Source organism: Panthera tigris, chromosome D1 (assembly GCF_018350195.1).
Source record: "Panthera tigris isolate Pti1 chromosome D1, P.tigris_Pti1_mat1.1, whole genome shotgun sequence".
Taxonomy (NCBI): domain Eukaryota; kingdom Metazoa; phylum Chordata; class Mammalia; order Carnivora; family Felidae; genus Panthera; species Panthera tigris.
The window spans coordinates 58,641,034-58,662,865 of NC_056669.1; the positions used below are offsets into that span (position 1 = coordinate 58,641,034).

General features: G+C 54.9%; 1 protein-coding gene across 3 annotated transcripts in view; it reads left to right on the plus strand.

Moving 5' to 3' along the window:
* Window positions 1-21,832, plus strand: part of PDE2A (phosphodiesterase 2A) — a 98,649-nt gene that overhangs the window by 41,978 nt on the left and 34,839 nt on the right. Inside the window, exon 2 of one of the 3 annotated variants that reach the window (XM_042958326.1) lies at window positions 1,823-1,884. The exons of the other annotated variants lie outside the window; for them this stretch is intronic. Within the exon in view, the coding sequence (XP_042814260.1) occupies window positions 1,823-1,884 (62 nt within the window). The remainder of the gene's footprint in view (window positions 1-1,822; window positions 1,885-21,832) is intronic. 3 annotated transcript variants of the gene reach the window in all.

The following is a 21,832-nucleotide window of genomic DNA, read 5'->3' on the forward strand; positions in this document are numbered from 1 at the left end:
TCCACCCTACCCTAACCTCCTGGTTGGTGTCTGGGGCACGACTCTTAGGACTAGGGTCCTCGTCTGACCCCACAGCCTTGACCTGTCAGCGTAGAGGTCAGAGAATCATAACCACGATCCCACTCAGCAGTTCTCTAACTGGAGGTTGTGAAGCCCAGGTCCCCAGGGTGTCAGCAGCATAATAATGGGTGCTGCAGACTCCCAGGAGGGGTGAGCTGGACCTCCCTGCCTGGGGGGTAGGCAGGGGTGTGGTAAACACTGAGGCTGGGTGGGATTATGGGGGAGCTGTGAATGCCTTGCTGAGACTCCCCTTTTCCAGCCTACCTTCCCCATGCTGGCAGCTGGTGCTGGGGAGCCAGAGAGCAGGGGCCTCTCCAGGGAGGGGTAGAGAGGCGGGAGGGTATTTGGAGAATCATAACTAGCACTGCCTCCTGTCACGGGAGGGAGAGAGAGTTGGGTGGACCATCGGAGGCCTGGGTGGAAAAGAAGGCTGAGGCCTGTGGACAAAAGGGATGGGCTTGGGGTGAGGTATTTAGCTCAGCCCTTGTCATTTCCTCTGCCGGACATGGCCGGGTTAGCAGGGTCATCGCACAGAGGGAAGGAACAGGCCGGGACCAATGCCCTACAGTAGACTCGCACACATGGGTGACCTCGTCACACCCTGGGCTGCAGTCAGTCCGTGCGGACCATAGTCACCCGTGGAGATGGCCACATCTAGACCACCGCTCCACACGCAGACCCAGTCTTCCTGGGCGACACTCAGGCATGGCTGAGTCGGGAGATCCCATAGGACACGGGGACATGTGGGACAAACAGACACCCTGCCACAGCCACACCACAAGTATCCACATACCAGGTGCAGCTCCTGTCACCCCTATGGTGACCCAAGGAAAGCCATAAATTCCAACAGTCATGGGCAGGCATCCAGAACCTGGATGAGAAGAGGGGACCACCAGGCAGGAGACGCAGAACCCCCCCCACCAATGCCAGACTGTGCCCTCCCCCCAGCTCGCTGAGCGCCCAAGGCTGTTTATTTCCTAGCAGAGATGGGTGTCTCATCCCTCTCCCCCTCCCGTCCCCACCACACGCTTCCAAAGCTGCCAAATCAAATCAGCCCCTGCGCCCGCGCCAGGCTGGCATGGCGGCCAGCAGCTGACTGGAAGGAAGCCAGGCTCAGAATATCCCGCCGCCTGTGCCTGTCCAATGCTTGGGTGTGCTTGTTGGGTGGGGGTGGGGAGGGGCAGCCAGCCCCTGGGCAGTGCCTTCGAGAGGCTGGGGTTTCTGGAGGCCACCTGGGTGGTAGGCTCCTGGAGAATGAGTGAGCTGAGCAGCTCCCTGGTGTCTGCCAGCATTATGAGGCGCTGTGGGGTCTGACTAGAGCCCAGATGACTGAGCACCAGGCCAGGGTTGGGGCACCAGCTGGGAGCCCGACCCCGTGGCTGTGTGAGCTAGATAGGACAAACCCCATTTTGCAGATGGGGAAACTGAGGATTAGAGAAGGGTAGTGAAGTTTCCTGGAGAGAAGCGGAAGTGGAGAAGGCATCAGAAAGGGTGAAAATGTGGTTGTTCCCCTCCTGAGGAGGTCCTGGTTGAACGAAAGAGCTCGACTCTGTTCCCAGAGAAGTGGTGTCCACCTGAAGTAGGGAGTAAGAAGGGAGGGTGAGGGGAGAGCAGGGTGAAATCACACGAGGCTTCCTGGAGGGGGCCACTTGTGGGGAAGAGGAAGCCCTGGGCCTGCTGGGGACTGGGTGGGCGGGGGTAGGCTGGGAAGAAGGGGAGAAGGCCTGGCAAGCCTCAGCCCCTGGCCTTCTTGTCTCTGCAGCCGGCTGGGACCTACTTGCACAGAAGCCAGTCCCCCCAGAGAGTAGAGATGCCGGACTGGAGGTGAGAGCTCAGTGGAGGGAGGCGTGGGTGGGCTTGGAGGGGTGGGGGCACAGACTGGGGGTCAGTCTGAGCATTGTCCCCACCCCTGGGAGGACTGGGAGGCTGGAGCCGAATCCCACCCCTGCCCCCACCAGCCTAGGGTCACCCCACACCAAGATCACCTTCCTTGCCCTATTCCTGCCTGGGGTCCTCTCCCATTGAGGATTCATCCTCCTCCCAAGTCACCGGGGAATCATTTCAGACTCCTCCCTAGGCCTCCCCACCCTCACCCAATGATTCCCTGTTGATTTTCTGCCCTAGGTGTTTTCTGAATTCCCCTTGTCCTCTCCACTCCTGCTGCCTGCCCCAGTCCGGCACTGGTCATCTTTCCCCTGCACGGCTCACTGGCTCACTGCTTTCAGTTGCCCCACTCTCCATGTGGCTGCCAGGAGACTCTTTCTAACACGCATACCTGAATTTGTCACTTTTCTGCTCAAAAATCGATGCTTCCCATCCTCCTGCTCCCTCTGCAGTCCCCACCAGGCTACAGTCCCCCGTTTATCCGTCCTGCCTCCCCAGAACCACTCCTGCCACTCTCCTCTCCCTCAGCTTCCCAAATCTTTCTGGGCTCAGCTCTAGCCTCCCCTCCTCCAGGAAGCCCTCCCTGCCCCTCATGCTCCCTCCTCTGAGCTCTCCTGCCTAGTCAGACAGGGGCATTCTGGTGTCTGTGCCATTAGCACTCTATTTTCTCCATTATGTGACTCTGTAGGTCTTCCCCCCTTGAACTGTGAGCTCCTTAGCCTGGGGACTGTGCCTCTTTCATTCCTGAGTCTCCCACCTCCTTCCAAAGGGTGCCTGGTGAGGGCCCGGTGAGTGCATTTCCTTTGATGTGAGGGATGCCATCCACACCCCAGCCATGCCTTTGGGGTGCCTCGCAGTATTCAGCGCTCAGAGGGGCCTTGAGCAGCAGAAATGGGGTGGGCTGCAGACTGGGTGGAGTGGCACAGAGGAAGGTTGTGTGTAACGTCAGACCGAGCAGCAAGACCAGCATGAGCCTTCTCTTGTACCCAGGCCCGGCTGAGAGAAAGGGGAGCCTCCTCTGTGTCAGAAGAATTAGACACACTTCCTTGTTCAATCCTCATGACCCCCCCAGTGAAACAGCAGCTGTTATTATTCTCCTTTGAGGAAGCTGAGGCCCAGTGAGGTCACACAGTGAGCAAATGGGGCAGATCTGAGTGTGGATCCCAGATGCGTCTCATGCCCGCCACTTGCTCTCTCCCTGCCCTCCGGTAACATGGGAAAGAAGACGCTCACACATGGCCTGGCGCACAGCAGGGCTCAGCATGGACTCACTGCCGGGACGTGGGGGCCAAGCCCTGAGAATGTCCCTACAGCCGGGAGTTGGGAAAGGGAGAGAGGAGGGGGCACCCAGAAAGTCATTATTAATTTATTTATGATCATGGCATTCCCCATGGGGCAGGGGCTCCCCCCACCCAGAGCTGGGACAGATGGTGTTCCTGGGAGCCAGCAGTGTCTCGGCAGCCACCGCCACCTGCCAGGAAAGCCTGGATTTGTCATCCTCCCAGGAAGCCATGGGGGGACACGGCTTTGGAGAAGCTGAGACCCGCCTTGGTGCTGGGAGCTAGGCCCCAGGGAAAGGAGCCAGTCCCAGGCTCCTCATTTATATATACCTCTGTGTACCACCCTCTTTGCCTAGGCCTGGGCCCAGTTCCCTACAAGTGCAAGTCCTGCCCCTCCTGTCTAGCTCCACCGAGCCCCAGCAGGAGGCCTCTCCCGATCATACCCATTGGATCCCTTTGCTTCTGTTCTGTCTCCCCGTTTCCTTTGTCTGGGTCCTGCTGCCTCCTCCCTCAGAGGGAGGGTCTTAGGCTGTGAGCCCCTCAGCTCTCAGCTCTGGCCTGTCCCCCAGCCTCACATCCACCCTGAAGATGGCAGCTGTCTGCCTGGCCTCTGGGCAGAGCCTACTCTATCTCTGGGCTTAGTTAGCACCCCATCCCAAGTGCCTAGGCCCATGCTCAGCTCTGCTGGGAGAGAGTGCCAGGCACTCCCCAACATAAAAAGGACAGGACCGGAGAGAGCAGGGACCCTAGGATATGGTCATACTACAGGGACAGCGGGGCGGAAAGAGGGAAGAGGGATGGGGTGACTGAGAAGGACCCCCCCTCCCCCTGCCAGGGTGGAAGCTAGAGACAAGGCCTCATCTAGCAGACTGACTATGGGTCAGATGGGCATGTGTCCAAGTCCCAGTTTCACTGCTTTCTAAGAGTGTGAGCTTGGGCCAGTCCCTTAACCAGCCTGAGCATCAGTTTCTTCACCTGTCAAAGGGGATAAGAAGATCCATCATTATTGGACGTAATCACAGCAGAGCTGCTAGGGCATGTTACAAAGTATGTGTGAGCTGCCTGGCCCGGGCCTGGCCCACAGCAGGTCCTTAGAGGGAGCTGGCTCCCTCCCTGCTTCCCACAAGGGTGAGATCCTTGGAGCCAGGCCTAGGCTGACAGGGTGCACCTTGGGGCTGGGCCAGGGTTAATGGAGGTTCTGTGGGCACGGCACGTTCTCCTGGCACTGGCAGCTTGACAGCCAGGGGAGCAGGGCTGCCAGCACCCATCCCTATGGCGGGCATCTGTTCAACACACCCTCTTGGGATGGCTCCCTGGCTCCTGTGCCAACCCGCCAGCTTGGGGGAGGGCTCTTCACACTCAGCCTGGAATCCTCCTTCAGGGCCAGGGCCATTGCTCTCTGGATGTTGGGGTGGAGGCAGTTCAAGTAGTGAACTGAGCGCGTTGGTTCCATGCCCTCTCTGTGCTGGTTCTCGGGGCCCAGATGGATCTTGGGAGCAGTAGCTAGGGCAGAGGCTGGGGGAGAGGCAGACGTAGACAATGGCGCAGGTATCCCCACTAAGCACGCTAATGCTCTGCCCAGCACTGGCTCCTCTGTCGCTGCTCATGGGATAAATAGAGGCCACACCCCTTGGCATTGTCGGCCCTGCCTGCTGGGCCCCCTCAGGGCTACCCCTTGCTCCCGGACTTGGCAGTGCTTATTACTCCCCAGGACACCAGCTCTTCCTGGCCTCCCTGCCTTTGTTTGCACCGACCCCTTTCTCTGGAATGCTTTTCCCTTTTTTCTCTGCCTACTCCCTTTTTAAGCCTCAGGTTAGAGGTCACCTCTTCTGTAGAGTCCTCCCAGATTGCTCCCTCCACTCAGGTCAAGTCAGTCTCCCCTCTTTCCTGGGCACTCACAGCTCCCAAGCTTCCCTGAGCTCTAGTTGGGTAACTTGTTAGCCCATGTGGTTGCATATCCTTTCCCACCTAGTTGTAAACACATGGGGGATAGGAACCAAGGCTGAGTCTCCTTTGTCTCTCCTGAGCCCGCATGGGACCTGGCAAGGCCTCGTACATAGTAGGTGCCCAATTAATGTTTCTTGATTAAAGGAGAATGGCTGTGTGAAGTGTTGGAGGAGTTCCAAGAGAGGGCAATTGCTGGATTGGGGAGAGTCTTGGAGACTTTCTGGAGGAGGTGGCCTTGGAACTGTGAAGGATGGGGTGGGTCAAGGCCGTGGACTGATGAAGCCAAAGATCAGCTAGATAGTCAGAGAGGTCCATGTGGCCAGCTTTTGAGAAAACTACATGAGGACAGCAAGGTCCAGCCCAGGACTGGGAACAAGCAGATGGAGAGCCTGAAACAAAGACTCAGCCCCAGAGGGGACTGTGGGAGGCTGGCTTGGTGCTGAGAAACCAGATCCAAAAACCCCTCTGCCCCTGGGTCCTGGCCTGAGGAATGCGTGGTCCCAGAGTCTGGGGTGAGGCTGAGGCCACCAATGGTGAGTAAATGGGCCCAGTGTGGCAGGCTAGTGATAGGCAGGACTAGGCATAGGGCTAGGCAGGAGCTGGGGTGATCCTGTAAGGTAAGATTGCTGTGGGAGCTGAGAAAGTCTTCACACATAGAAGGAGCCGCTGGGGCCAGGCCGTGTGGGCAGGATGCCCTGGGTCTCCGTGAGAGAAGGCCCAGCACGTCAGTGCAGCCCAGGCAATGGGCAGGGAGCACCTGGATGCGGCTGGAAGGGCTGCTTTCCAGCAGGCAACACTTTCTGGCCTGTTTAAAATTCTTGAGTGAGTGCTCCTAACTGGCAGGTGTGCCAGCCTCCTCCTGGGTTCTCCACGTCAGGATTAAGTGGCCTCAGTGATGCCCCATGGCCCCAAGGGAGCTGCCTGCAGCTAGTTGGCCATAGCATCCGGCCTCTATAGGGGCCCCGAGGCCCTGCCATCTGCCTGTGCCCACCTGTTGGACCGCACAGGCTTGGGCTGTGTAGGGACTTGGGGCCAGGGAGGTCGTCTCAGCTGCCACCCAGTCCGTCTGTCTGTCCATCCATTTGTCCACACCCCCGCCCAAACAAGGACCAGGTGGAGATGGGCAGGCATGGGTCCTGCAATCCGAGAAGCCTAGTCTAAAGGAGGAGGCATCAAGTACCAGGGATTTATACCCAGAAAAGACATAAGCTCAGACTGTGCTGGGCATTAGGCAGGCCAAGGCCCAGGGAGGTCAGCCCCCTTGAAGGCTTGGAATGGAGGCTCAGAGAGAGGCAGAGACTGGCTCAGAGGCACGCAGCAGGTCTGAGGTGGTGTTGGGGGTAGATGCTGTGAGCCCCAGAACAAGGTTCCTCAGGCGGGCCCCTCCCCCACCACCCTGCCTGGTCCTTGGCTGTAAACACTGAGAGAACAAGTTCCGTTTCCTGGGAAATATTTATCTCAGGCCGTGTGGGGAGCGTGTGCTGGCCTCCCTGTGTCCTTCCTGCAGGCTGGCCTGGGCGGGAGGGAGGTGAGGGGGCCTGGCAGCCATGGGGGGCAGTCTGCAGGGCCGGGGGCCGAAGGCAGGGCCAGGAAGGGAGTGCCCGGAGGCTCCTCTTGGAGCCAGAATCTAAATGCTGGAATGGGGGAGGGGGGGAAGGATAGCAGAGAAGTCTGTTTTTCTCCAAATCCCACAGCATAATTTGCCTGTCTCCCATGTTCTTGTCTTCGTCTCTGGCAGCCCTGTCTCTTCCTGGTTCCTACCTCCAAGTGTTTGCTCCTGTCTGGTGCCCCCACCTCAGATGCATTTTCTTCCTTGTCTTCATATTTGCCAGCTCTCAGCTGGCTTCCTCTGGGAAGGCTTCCCTGATTCTCTAACCCCCTAAGCTTTTGTCCTCCTCTTCCACCTTCTGTCCTTCTCTTCCGGCTCCCAGCAGCTTCAGACTGAGCCTCATAGACCAGTGTAGACAGCCTCTTCCAGACAGCCCTCGAGTCCCCTTCCTGGTCATCCTGGGAGTGGGTGGGGCAGGGCCCAGAGGCCACCTCCTTTCAGTGGACAGGGCATGAGCCCAGGCACGTGGAGAATCCAGGTTGATTGAATGGGGGGAATATCCCACGGGGCCCAACCAGAATGATGGGGGGGCAGGAGGCACAGGGTTCCCACTGGGTGGCCCTTGGGCTTTGGGCTGTGTGTCCCAGGCTGGGCCAGGCCTGACTGGGGCCCTGACAACAGGAAATCCTTGAAGGAACAAGCAGTGGCTAAGGACTCTGAACACAACAACAGGAAACAGCCTTGACATGGGGCAGCAGCTCAGGCGACTGTGCCCAGTGGGGTGGGGTGGGCGGAAGCTTATGGGACCCAGGGTGACACTGAGATGCTGATCGTGGGGCAGTGGGCATTCTACTGAATATGTGACACTGATCTTGTGACGTTATGTGTTATCGAGCATGTGACCTGAATCTTGGGATACCGTGTGGACAGTGAGTGAGTCACTGAGTGTGACACTGAGTGCGTGACACCAAAGGATACCAAATGTGTGACACCACTGATCAAAGACTGTGAGACCATGTATGTGGCACCGAGCACACTTTGATACTGTGTAATATTGATTGTATGACGCTAAGTGATACTAGGTCTGTGACGCTGAGGCTCTGACACCATAAGGGTCAAATATGTAAACACAGATGAATGACATTGTGCAATAACAGGTGTGGTCCTTGTGGCTCAAGTGTCTGACACTGAATTGTGAAACCAAGTGTGTCCCCCAAGCGTATGCTATAGTGAGGCTGAGTGTGTAACCAAGGGTGTGACATGGAGTGACATCAAGTGTCACTAAGCGACTCTAAGTCCACTGTTGGCTGAATGTGTGATAATGTGAGACGTGACCACACGACACTGTGTATGACACAGTCCCAGGAAGACTCCGGTGGGTTCAGACAGGGAAGTGACACAGTCTAACGCATGATTTTGAGATTGCTCTAGCTGTAGTGTTTGGGGGGGGGGGGAGGGCCAGTTGGAGTGTGAGTTGGAGGGGCAGAGAGGAGGTGAGCAGACAAACTGGAGGCCGCAGCAGCCACCCAGGCAGGAGATAGTGGTGCCCGGGCTATGGGGATGCGGATGAATCGCAGAGAAACGGATGAACTTTGGAGATAGATGGGAGGTTGCGATGACAGAACTTGCTGATGAATAAGAGGATGAGCTGGAGGGAGAAGTGGACCGTGGCTTCCGGTCTCTGGTTTGAGGAACCAAGTAATGGATAGTAGAGTCGCTACTGAGATGAGTGAAGAATAGCGGGAGGTCAAGGTTAGGGGCATGAGAGAGGACAAGGAGGAAGAAATTAAGAGATCTGTTTTGGACGGAAGTCAAACATCCAGATGAATGTGTCCAGTGGGCAGCAGAGGCCAGGCTGGGGATATATATTTGGGGGGCAGTAGGTGTGGCTAGGATGACCTAGGGAGAGAGCTCAAGGAGAGTGAGGTGAGGACTGAGCCCTGGCCCCAGACCTGCAGACTCCATCAGCTAGAGGCCTGGGAGGTGAGGAGGAGTACCAAGGAGACAGAGGAGGAGTGGCCAGGGAGGTGGAGGATACTGAGAGTGAGGAGTGAGGAGTGTGGAGTGTGGAGTGAGCCAGGGGAGACAGTGCAGGACTGGGTCCAGGCATTAGTCAGCCTGACGGGAACCAAGTCAGTGACCGGGTGGGGCCCGAAGCCAGCAGGCCTGGGTGGGTGCTGAGTCTGGGGTGAAGACGGAGCATCGTCAACACTTTGGAGACCTTTGGCTCTAAGGAATATGAAGGGGCGTGGCCACTGGAAAAGGTGTGAGGTCAAGGGAAAGTAAACTTTTTAAATTATGGAATATTTGAAATACACACAATAGTGGGGAGAATAATACAATAAACTTGCCATACACCCATCACCCAAATCTAACAGTTACCAAGATTTGGGCACATTTAATACATCTACCCCTCCCCACCCCACCCCCCCTTTTTTTTCATTTTTTTTCCTGAAGTATTTTTTTTTTGCTTTTAATTATTCTGAAATATACATAACAAAGTTTACTATATTTTTAATAAAGTTTTTGGAGTTTTGTTTTGTTTTGTTTGAGAGAGAGAGAGAGAGAGAGAGACAGCATGAGCAGGGGCAGAGAGAGAGGGAGACACGGAATCCAAAGCAGGCTCCAGGCTCTGAGCTGTCAGCACGGAGCCCAGCACGGAGCTCGAACTCATGAACCGTGAGATCATGAGCTGAACCGAAGTCGGCCACTTAACCAACTGAGCCATGCAGGAGCCCCATAAAATTTACCATCTTAACCATTTTTAAGTGTATCCTTCAGTAGTGTTAAGTATGTTCACGTTGATGTGCAACCATTCTCCAGATCTTTTGCACTTTGAAAAACTGAAACCTTTACCCTTTAAACAACTCCCTATCCCCCCAGCTCTTGAAATCCATCTTTCTGCTTTCTGTCTGTGAGTTTGGCTACTCTAGGTACCTCCGATATGTGGAATCATACAGTGTTTATCTTTTTGTGACTGGTGTATTTCACTCAACATAATATCCTCAAGATTCATCCATGCTGTATGAACATTTCCTTCCTTTTTGAGGCTAAATAATATTCTATTGTTTTTACATGCCACATTTTGTTTATCCATTCATCTATTGATGGACACTTGCGTTGCTTCCAACTTTTGGCTATTGTGAATAATGCTGCTGTGAGCATGGGCGTACAAGTATCTCTTCAAGATCCTGCTTTCAGTTCTTTTAGATATATACCCAGAAGTGAATTGTTGGATCATATGGTAATCTTTATTTTTAATTTTTGGGAACCACCATACTGTTTTCCACAACAGCTATGCCATTTTATGTTCCCACCAACAGTGCACCAGTATTCTAATTTCCCCACATCCTCCCCAACACTTCTTTCCTTTCCTTTCCTTTCCTTTCCTTTCCTTTCCTTTCCCCTCTTTCTTTCTTCTTTTTTAAAAAATGTTTATTTATTTTGAGAGAGAGATAGAGTGTGAGTGGGGGAGGGGAAGAGAAGGGAGATAGAGAATCCCAAGCAGGTTCTGCACTGTCAGTGCAGAGCAGAGTCCATCGTGTGGGGCTCAAACTCAGGAACCACAAGATCATGACCTGAGCTGAAACCAGTCAAGAGTCAGACACTTAACCACCTGAGCCACCCAGGTGCCCCTCTCCCTCCCTCCCTCCCTCCCTTCCTTCCTTTTCTCTTTCCCATCCTAACAGGTGGAAGACTGGGGAAAGGTCATATCTTACTGTGGTTTTGATTTGCATTTCCCTAATGATTCGTGATGTTAAACATCTTTCCATGTGCTTGTTCACCATTTGTATGTCTTCTTTAGAAAATGTCTATTCAAGTTCTTTGCCCATTTTTAAATCAGGTTGTTTATTTTGTGGTTGAGTTGTAGGACTTCTTTATATATTCTGGATATTACCCCCTAATCAGATACACGATTTGCAAATATTTTCTCTCATCCAATAGGTTGCTTTGCTGAAGTATTTTATTTTTTTTTAACGTTTATTTATTTTTGAGACAGAGAGAGACAGAGCATGAACGGGGGAGGGTCAGAGAGAGGGAGACACAGAATCTGAAACAGGCTCCAGGCTCTGAGCTGTCAGCACAGAGCCCGACGTGGGGCTCGAACTCACGGACCGCGAGATCATGACCTGAGCTGAAGTCGGCTGCCCTACCGACTGAGCCACCCAGGCGCCCCTTTGCTGAAGTATTTTAAAGCAAATCCCAGACATGATGTCATTTCACCAAAGGTGGATTTTTTTTTTAATGTCAGAAGGTCCTAGTTGATGCTGAAATGTGACAGTGCAACATAGAGCCAGCTTGGAAGTGTGTGTTTGACACTATATGAGGGTGACACTGTGGAGCATTGGGAACATGGTATCTGACACTGAGGATGGGCTACCCTGAGTGAGGGTACAGTGATAGTTTCACTGTGAGTGGCCCTGTGACACTCCGTGATGTGTGACAACGTAGAAACCATGGAATGACTGAATCACTGAGTATGTGAGACACGCCATGTGCAAGTGACAGTGATCCTGTCTCTGTGTGTCATCCTGGGGTGATGAGTGTGACACAGAACAGGACACTGCATGGGAGTGAAAGGGGTCATGAGTGTGCTGTGGGCAATGGGGGTGTGTGGAATCCATGTGGGATCAGCCCAGCCTCAGCTGCTGACCATCGGAGACAGGACAGACATCATAGTGTAGATGAGGAGAAATGCCCTGTCTGGACCGAAACGCTGTCTGGGCCAAGTGTGAGTTGGTATGAGGCCCCCTCCGTTCTCTGAACTCCCTAGGAAGGCTTCCCAGGGCAGGATGGTAGCAGTTCAGCAGGAAGAGCAGGTACCAGTTAAGAGCAAGGGCTGTGGTGTCAGACAGTCCTGTCTGGCTCTGACTTTTAGCAAAAGTCATTTTATGTCTTGAGCCTCAATCCCCTCACATATAAAATACAGCTGTTGGGGGGGGCGCCTGGGTGGCTCAGTCGGTTGAGCGTCCGACTTGAGCTCAGGTCATGATCTCACAGTCTGTGAGTTCGAGCCCCGTGTGGAGCTCTGTGCTGACAGCTCAGAGCCTGGACCCTGCTTCGGATTCTGTGTCTCCCTCTCTCTCTGCCCCTCCCCTGCTCATGCTCTGTCTCTCTCTGTCTCAAAAATCAGTAAAAACATTTAAAAAATTGAAACAGCACTTTTAAATGAATGCAGTACCTGGCACTAAGCAGTCGCTTGGTGGTCTCTAGGGGAGCACCACTCGTCATGTCCTGTGCCCAGGCACCTAGTGCTCCCACACTTCTGGGTGTGCAGAGTGGGTGTGCTGAATGAGTGGTATCCTGTCCTCCTGTGCCCACGGCCCTCCTTCCCCCCCGCCTTCCTTGCTCCTTCTGTCCCCTGCTTAGCGTTGCCAGCTTGCCCCCTGCATCTTGCCCCCCCGCCCCCAGCTCCTGCCATCCTCACCCACTGTCAGCCTCCAGCCCAGGCTCCTGCAGCCTCATTCAATTAGGCCGATGCAATTTTCTCAAGAAAAAACCCTATAATTTGCTTAATCACACCAGTAGGGGATCTGGACCCGGGTGGGGATGGGCAGGAGGTCCATGCCAGCAGCCAAGGGCCCAGTTGTAGTTGTGCCTGTCTCTCAGGACCCCCACCTGCTCCCTTGGACCCCATTCAGTAGCCAACAGAGTCCAAAGCTTGGGTCTCCCCAGCTGCGTCTGTTCTACAGAGATCTTGAGACAGGAGCTTGGCCTGACTGGGTTCACTTGTGTCCCTGGGAGGGTCCCTGACCGTCTCCATGTCTCAGTCACCCTCTCCAATAATGGGAGATAGACTGAGGGTGGGGGTGTCTCTGAGCATCTGGCCAGCCTAGCTGGTGTCTGCAGGTCAGGTCCAGTCAGTCCCCTCATGGCTTCCCTTTGGGGCTTTAGAGAGGCAGAGCTGGAGGGCTGGTCAAGGGGACAGAGCCCCAGGGGAAGAAGGGGGTGGGTGTCCTCAGAGCCTCATCTGAAACATGGCCACCCCACTCACGCAGAGTCAGAGACCCTTTAGTCCCAGGCTGCACACCTGGAGCAGGGGCTGAGGAAAGGGAGCTGCTATTTTTCAGTCACCTGCAGGGCCACTGCCTCTCACCTCATGCCTTGTACCTTGCACAGAGGTGGGGTGATGCTGAAACCCAGCCCGCCCTCCTCCACCGTTCCACGCCCCTCAGGGCTGCAATTGCTCAGAGAGTTGGGGTCACCCCTGACTTGTGCAGAAGTGGCCTCGCCCCCTGCTGGGAGCCAGCATAGGCAGGCTTTTATGGTATCATTTCCGTCCTCTCAGCAGCTCTGGGAGAAGGTGCCATCCAATAGATGGGGAAACTGAGCCCAGGAAGGGGAAAAGACTTGTCCAGTGCCACACAGGTGACATGCGTCAGGGTAGGGATGTGAGCCCTGGTCTGGCATGAGTGGTGGAAGCAGTGATGGGGGTGCACGGAAGCAGAGAATCAGACCCCCCACTTGTGCAGACACCAACCCTCTCAGTCATACACTCATTCAGAGACAAAAGCAGCCACACACTCCCTTGGCACATGCAGGCTCACATCACACATGCATGGACACAGCCCACGACGGTCACCTGTGCACGCAGATGGCTCAGGCACAGACGTGGACACAGGGGTGCTCACACGGTCATGCTCACACACACTCCCTCACAGAATCACAGATCCATGTGCTTTCACACAGACATTCTCCTAGTGACCCACGGGGCATAGTCTGCCGTGGTCACCTACTGGGCCACAGGGATGTGCGTGACGGACGACTAAGAGGCAGGCCACACACCTGCTTAGGTCACTGGCAAAGTGGAAACTGCCCACAAAGTGAAAGAAAAAAATAGTTTTTTTTTTTTTAAGTTTATTTATTTATTTTGGGGGGTGGGAAGGGGCAGAGACAGGGAGAGAATCCCAAGCAGGCTCAGCTCTGAGCGCAGAGCCCAATGTGGGGCTCGAACTCCCAACCATGAGATCATGACCTGAGCAGAAACCAAGAGTCAGGTGCCACCTGACTGAGCCACCCAGGCACCACAAAAAAAGATTAGTTTTGATGAGCATATACAGAATTTGCCATCAGAAAAGTCACACAAAAGCGATTTTAATTTTTTTTTCCCAAGATAAAATTAATATAAGGTCAGGGGTAGGGACTCATCATCTTTTCAGGGTTTTGGGTCGCTAAAGGACCTGCACAGATTCACAAGCACACAATCCCAAGAGATCTTCTGGGCTCACGTGTTTACCCAGTCCGGGGCTGTGTGTGAGTGTGCGTGCGTGTGTTTGCGCACGTACTGGCATACCCTCTTGGTGGCTCCCGGATCCTTGGGATGTGAGGAGAGAGAGTAGAAGTTCCAGAGACTCCGGATGTTTGTTTTCTAGCTTCCTGGGCCCTCCAAAGGCAAATAGCTTTGGATGCCAGCCTGCCTGCCTTCCCTGGGCGGGGGCAGGGTGGGTGGGTTGTGTGAAGTGCCTGCTTCTGCCTCTAGAGCCCCGCTGACTGGGGCCTTGCAAGACGAGGCAGAGTGACTGAGGCCTGTGGCCTGTGGCCACCTTTCCATGAGCTTGCAGGCCCATCGTCTCCCCTGTCGGAGGCTCAATTTCCCCATCTGAGAAATGGAGGCAGGGAGGAGGTGAGACTGGATGGGCTTCCCCTTGGAGACTGATATTGAGAGAGACATTCCAGGCCTAGGGTGCAGAAGAGAAAACTAAAGCTGGGGACAGGAGATGGAAGGGCCAGTAGGGCCCAGGGTTCAGGGAGGGCTCAGGGGTGTCAGAGCTTGCACTGTCTCCCCACCAGTCTCCCCTTCCCTGGAGAAGGGCTGCACCTCAGAGCCTGCATCCGCTGGGGGCCCCTGCGGCCCAGCCCTTGTTGAGCTGCTGAGGGGGGCAGGGTTGGCGGTAGGGATGAGTTGTGAGCACAGCAGACCTGAGCGAGGCCTCAAAGGACAGGAGGGGGAAGAGAGGCCTGGAGGTGGAAGGACTTAGGGGTGGGGAGAGTGAGGTTGGAGAGTTGGGTAGAAGTTAGAGCCTGGGAACCAGTAGGAGCAGGCAGTGGCCCCACTATGAGATACTGAGCACTCGACAAATAGCTCCCAACAGGCCTGGGAGCTCAGAGCCTATCCTGGGCCCAGAAGCCATGGCAGTCTTAATGCAAGGGAAGGATACAGTCAGGTTTCCCTTTTAATGAAGCACCACGGGTAAGGGCCAGGGCAACTCAGAGAGGCCCCACACAGTAGATGGGAGCCCAGAGGCAGGGGCATGCCTGAGATGAACCCAGCCCAGAAGATTCCTCACTCCAACCCCCAATAAAGAAGAGCTATTTTTAGGAACAATGAAAGTGCTCACACATTCCTGCAGGGGCAGGAGAAGGAAGGGGGTGGGCAGGAGCCTGTGCAGAGGGAAAGGGCTGACACCAGTCTTCCCTCCAATTCTGACTTTGTCTTCAGGGTCTCCCCGTCAGTGGCTGGGGAGGCTTTATAACCCTGTTAGCCCTGCCTCCCCAGCCCTGTCCCCAGGGTCCCCTCTTCGCTCTTGTGTCTGTCCCACTGCCTCTGAACTTGTCTCTGTCCCAGTGTCTTTCTCATACCACGCCCCCCCCCGCGCCCCACCCCCTTGGGATCTGGGGAACAGCTGGGATGGGCCAGGCCCCGAAGATTGAGCCAAATACAGTCATGGGACCAGCAGTGAGGCTGTGGGAGAAGTGCATACCAGAGAATAGACAGACAGCAAGTAGAGGGACAGACACAGAGAGCCTGGGGAGGCCGAGAGGCAGGGAGGGAGCTTTGGACAGAGTCAGGGAAAGCCCCAAGGCAGGCCTCAATGGTGATGGTGGTGGCAGGGGCTCTGTGTCCTGCTCTCTGACTTGTCCCAGAGGAGACGCTCTGCCAGGCTCACCCTCCCTCTACCTCCCACCAGCACCCTGCCCTCTGCAGGCCCACACTAACCCTATATGCCAGGCTAGTGCCGCCCAGGATTTACCTCCCACTCTGGGCACTGTGTCTGCCACAGAAGGGGAGACGAGAAACCCTGCCTCTGGCCTAGAGAAAGACACCCAGCCCCACCCCACATCTGAGAGGGGCTCAGCCCATTCCCTGGCCAAAGCCGGGAATTGGGGGGGCCCCAAAGGCAAACAGTGCCAGAAGGGAGGGAGCCTAGTGTATCTTGAAGTGCCCTGAGCTTGGCCATGGACCTCTTGACTCCTTGTGAGGCCCTGGCAGGTGCTTTCTTTCTTCCCCTGGCCCTAGGCTACCCCCATCAAGCTGGGGATTAGGCTCCTTGAGGCCTAGGGCCCTCTAGGCACTGGTCCTGCAAGAATTCTCAGGAGGCCTGGGAGGAAGACAAGTGACCCACCCAGGAAGGCTGCCTGGAGGAAGTGACCTCAGTCATGAAAGAAGGTGACAGTGATAGTGCTCCTTTGGGGGAAGAGCTCCTCCATCCTGACATGCTGTCCCCAGCCTCATCTGCACTGGGAGATGATCCTGAAGCATAGAGGACCTTCTGGTCCATGGAGTTGCCTTAGAAAAGTTTCTAAAAGCTGTCAACACAAGGTACTCTCATTCCTCAGGCTCCTTCTCTAAGACAGTTACCGTGCCAGACTTGGGGAACTTTGAGAGCTCTCAGCTATCTTCCCGGCCTGGGAGCCTTCAGAGGGCATGGGGTCCACCATCTACTCAGTGATGGCATGTACCCCCTCACAGCCCAACAGGTCTGGGCACTCAGGAGTCCAACTGATCCTTTTGTAGCTCAGCAAATATCTCCTGACACCTGTGATGAGCTGGATGAAGCTGGGGACTTGGGGAGGAACAGGACACAACCTCTGGCCTCTAAAAGCTCCCAGTCTGCTGGGGGAGCCAGATGGGAAATAGTGGCAATGCATCAGCACATGCCATGCCGGATGGGGAGAGCGCAGGACTGCACGAGGGCCGGTGGGAGGGTCAGATTTGCCTGAGAAAGGCAGCAACAATGAAAAGTTCCTGGACAGAGGCCCAGAGTAGGGATGTGGGTCACTCATTCATTCATTTGTTCATTCATTCATTTGTCCATCCATTCATGTACCCAGTTGATCCTTTGGTCATTATTTCCTCAGAGACAGAAACTTCTCTGACACTGGCCCAGTGGGTCACTCCTCTCCATCCTCCTCTTCTGCTCTAGACACTGTGTCTGCCTTTCAGAGGCTCCTGGATTTTCTTTGTCCAGCTCCCAACCCATCAAGAAGACTGTGTGAGAGGTGAGGCTGAGGAAGGTTTGAAGACATCTAGGGCCAAGGAACCCAGAGCTGGAGACGGACCAAGCTCACCAAGCCCTTCCCCCATGGCCCCCATCCTTGTTAGTACATCCTTGGGGACAGGGAGCTCACCCCTTCCTCCTTCCCAGGCTTCTCTCTTATGGCATAACTGACTCCCAGTGAGTTTACATCTGCTTCCTTTTGATTACCTCGCTATGCCAGGAGTGGAGGAGGATGAAGAGGCACCAGGTAATTATAATGACCAAGACAGAAGGGTGCCTGGGTGGCTCAGTAGGTTAGGCCTCTGACTCTTGATTTCAGCTCAGGTCACGACCTCACGGTTGGCGAATTTGAGCCCCGTGACCAGCTCTGCGCTGATAGTGCAGGGCCTGCTTGGGACTCTCTCTCCCTCTCTCTCTGACCCTACGCAGCTCACACACTTGTGCTTTTTCTCTCTCTCAAAATAAATAAACATTAAAAAAAAAATCAGAATGACTGGGACAGCTGTGATGAGGGGGACACTGGTGATATGCTGGGGAGGAAGGCTGTGGCGTCAAGGAGAATGTGGGCCACGAAGATTGAGATCACCCTTGACCCTGCCATGTGGATGAGGCAGTTAAAGGTAGGGAATCCAGGAGCCTGTCCTGGCCCCCCTTGGTCTGATGTCTGCCTCCCAGGGCCATCTTCCCCGCCACACATTCAGCTTTGCCTCCCTTCCTCTGCCTGCTCTGGTTATTCCCTTCAACCCTCCTTCCCTGACCCCAGACCCTGTGCTAGAGACTGAGAGGTTCCAGGGAGTCAGACTGCAGAGAGCTGATTGTTCACACAAGCCTACCTTCTCTCCCCAACTCCTTCCGTCCTCCTGTCCTTCATCCATCCTCAAACCTAGCCCCTGAGGGATCTAGGGGGGCCTGGGACAATTGGAGGGCGTGTTGGGGGAGGCAGGCTCTGGAGTAGAAGCTGACGGTGAGGGGCCTAGAAGGAGCTAGTTGGGCATACTGAAGGGGAAGGGCCAGCAGGAGGGGGCCGAGCTCATCCGGGAGGTGGAGCGCCCACGGGGTGCGGGCGCCAGGACTGGGCTCAGGTGTATTCTACAGTGCACGTGTCTCCAGTGTGGCTCGGAGGCTGGAGACGCGGCCCTGTTGGAGTAACAACTGCAGCCGGAGTCTGCAAAGAGTGGGGGGGGAGGGGGGGAGGAGCAGGGGAGGGGGAGGGGAAAAGGGTAAACAACGGAGAAAGGTGAGAAGAGAGGGGCGGAGGACAGGCCTTTACTCTAGGCTGGGCTCCTGAGCTCCAGGTGGCCTTTGTCTCAAGCCACCCCTCAGTCCCACCTCACCCTCTGCTTCCAGCAAACCCGCTTCTCCCCTTCTTTGGGACCTTCCATGAGGGGGTTCCATTCCCCCCGCCCCCCGACAGAGGGGCAGGAGCCACTGGGAGGCTGTCCTCAGAGGCTGGGCGGGTCTCACCTGAGCAAGGATGATCAAAACAGGATGATCAAAGCAGGCACCTTCCATAATATGTACTGACATAGTATGGTGACAGATGGTGACTACACTTATCGGGATGAGCGTTTTGTAATGTATGTAATTGGCAGATCACAATGTTGTGCACCTGAAACTAATGTAATAGTGTATGTTGACTATTCAGCAGTAAAACAAAACAAACCCCTCCCAGGGCTCGCAGGAGGATTAGTGATAATGTATGTCCCTGAGTCTCAAAGTGCGGTCCCTGGGCCAACAGCAGCTGCAGCCGCAGCTATAAATGTGTTGGAAATGGAAATACTTGGCATCATCCCAGACGTACTGTATCAGAAACTCTGGGGGCGAGGCCAGCGATCTGTACAATAGCCAGCCCTCCAGGGGATGCTGGTGGGCACAGATGTTTGAGAGCCACTGGTGGCCAGCTCGCAGCAGGTGTTTGAAAAAGATGCCATCCCTTTCCCCAAGTCCGACGCCCCAGTCAAGCCAGGCTCTGACATTTGTGTTATTCCAACTGTGGCCTGGGTCTCTGTCCTGCCTCTTCCTTCTGATCAGGTCTCCCAACGATCACCAAGCCTCTTTTCCCTATTCCCTTGCTCCTGACCCAGCTCAGGCTTGTTAAGGGAGGTCTGGGGGTGCAAGACCTAGCATCCAAGGTGCAGCTCTTCTGTGAGTATTTGAGGCATGAGTGTCTGTTAGAGGCAGTTTCTTGGGCAGGCGGCAGGCATGGGTAGAAGCGGAAGAAGGGAGGAGGGCCTGCCTCTTGTTCTTCCTTGACATCTCTTAACTCTGCAGGGCTGGGCACGCTGTGAGGGCTGTGGGGAGCCGCAGAGTCAGGTTGGGGTGCTGGAGCCCAGGCTGGGGTCTGAGGCCCAGCCAAAGGGGGCTTCCATGCTCTGACCCCCTGGGAGGCTTCCTCTGGGGAGTTCTGTCGGTCACCCTCATACGGCAGCTCGGCTTGTCAGTGCTGGGCACAGAGATGGACAAACTCTTCTTTGCCCTAGAAGGGCCCCATTGTCCAGGAAAATAAGAGACTGTGTATATAGATCACCAAAACAGGGGTCAGGAAGCAGGAGAATGTAGATGGCATCTGCCCTGGCACCCCTGATTTCCCCCATCTTGGGCTGTCTCCCTGGGTCCCTCCCATTCTGTGGGTACCCATCATGGGTCAGGTGCTCTCTCCCGAAGTTCTCAAGGGGGACTGCTTGGAGGTTTTGCAGGAGGAGTGGGTGGGGGCTGGAGTGTGCAGGGGAGAGATGGGAAGAGAAGCCATCTGAGAGGAGAGAAGACTTGGGGTGGGAAAAGATGTTGACCCTCATGGGGCTATGACAGGAGAGCAGCCTGTGACAGAAATGGGCATCAACTAAGGGAGGCATGGAGAGAAGAGAGATCCACTTAGAGAGATTGGGAGAGACAGGGCCTGAGAGAGACACACAGCCCAGAGGGAAAGAAGGATAGAGGCAAAGAGGGGCTCCAGGGCCCTGGGGATCTTGAAGAACACCCATGCTTCAGAGAAGGGGATACTGAGGCCCACAGAGAGACACCCCCCCCCCCCACCAGGCCACACAGGATACCTAGCACAAGCAGAGTTGGATGAGTCAGTCCTTATGGCCAGTCCTAGTAATACAACTTGAGTCTTAGGAGGGACTTGGCCATTGGGTTTGATGCTATTACCTTGTAGGCCACCAAGAGGGGCACTGTGAGGCTTCCTTCCACAGAGGGAGAGGTAGGCTCTAGGTTCCAGGCAGTGGGAAGAGCAATAGAAGGGTCTAAAGTGGTGGGAAAAGACATAGAGACTCATAAAGACGAGAGAGGAGGGCAGCTTGTGACAGTGATGCTGACCCTCAGGATGGGTATCAGTCTCTGCACAAGTAGCACCAGAAGGGCTAAGGCCAAGGTCTCTGGCTTTTACAATCCTAGGCACTAAGAAGGAATCAGAAGTAATTTAGTCTAGACCCTTCCCCTGCTCAAATAAGTATAGAGATGCCGATCTAGCCACATTACTCGCTCCGGAAGAGCCCTGACTCATAACAGACTCCCCTTTCTTGGTACCTGGGTTGGTACCTGCTCCCAGAGCAGCACTGTCTACAGTGCTGACTGGCCCTATCTCCAACCACAGAGTTGCAGGTAGGAAGCCAGCGAAAGCAGGGAGACTCCATCCATCCACCCATCCATCCACAACGTGTTAAACTACAAAACCATAGAACTATATGTGCAGAGCTGGAAGGACCCATTTTTACTAATGAGAAAGCTGAGACTCAGAAGAAAGGGGCCTGCTAAGGCCACAGAGTTTCTGTAGTCAATCTGGGACAGGACTGGAAATTGCTGCTGTTTTCTACACACCACAAATTCTCCCCTGGGGTCTGGGAAATTGCCTGGTTGTTATGCTGATATTTATATTGGTGTTTGTTCAAAAAAAAAAAAACTGAGAGGGCCGGAAATGTGACCTCCTTCACTCCACTCTGAGCCTGGGCTCTGTGTGTGTGTGCGTGTGTGTGCATTATATATATGGTTGTGTTTTTATCTATGTGCGTGCTTGTTTGTGTGAGGCTGTGTGCATGCGTGTTGGACAGAGGCGTGTGCATTCTCAGCTGCTCCACTGATTCTGTCCTCCCTTCACGGAGGCAGCCACTTTGCTCTCGGAGTCCTTTGCATCATGGGCTTTGGAATTTGAGCTATTTCCTTCCCTGAGTTGATGCAGTGGAGGTGAAGTTGCTTGGAGATCTGGGAAGGATTCAGGGAGGAGGTGGCATTTGAGCAAGCTTGAAGGCCCCCTTGAGAGTCAGGTATGAAAGTGGTCTTCCCAGCACCCCCCCTCCTGGGGCAGGCTGGGCAGGGCTGGGCCAGGAGGCAGATGGACAGAAGGATGCCAGGCAGAGAGCCTCAGGCTTCATCAGCCATGTCTGCTTCCTGCCCACTCTGGCCAAAGACGATGGCCAAGGATGTGAAGCCCCTTTCTGCTGCTGCCCCAACTTTCCTTTCCTGTGCCCCCGTCACCACCATTATCCTGCCCTTAGTCTGAAAAGTCATAGAAAGCTGACCAATCTGAACAAAGGCCAGACAGGCACCCACCAATTCCAGTAAAGGACAGGTCAGGGCATTCCCCAATCCAAGTAAAGGGCAGGTGGAGGTGCCCACCAATTGGAACAAAGGACAGACTATTCTCTCTAAGCCCCCTGGGAAGGGAGCTGGGGGGCGGGTGAAGAGCAGGAGCCAGACCGGGGCTGGACAGGCAGAGACTTGTGCTGTGGACCTTGTGCTGCCTGATGGGCTGGCTGACCACCAATGGGACATTCCTTCTCTTTGAGTCTTGGTTTCCTCATCTGTCAAATGGGAAGACTTAGCTGTCCCAAGATAATGACTTTGAACAGTTTCTGCCCCCACAGCAGAGCTTGGCCCCACTTCTCCAACTTCTA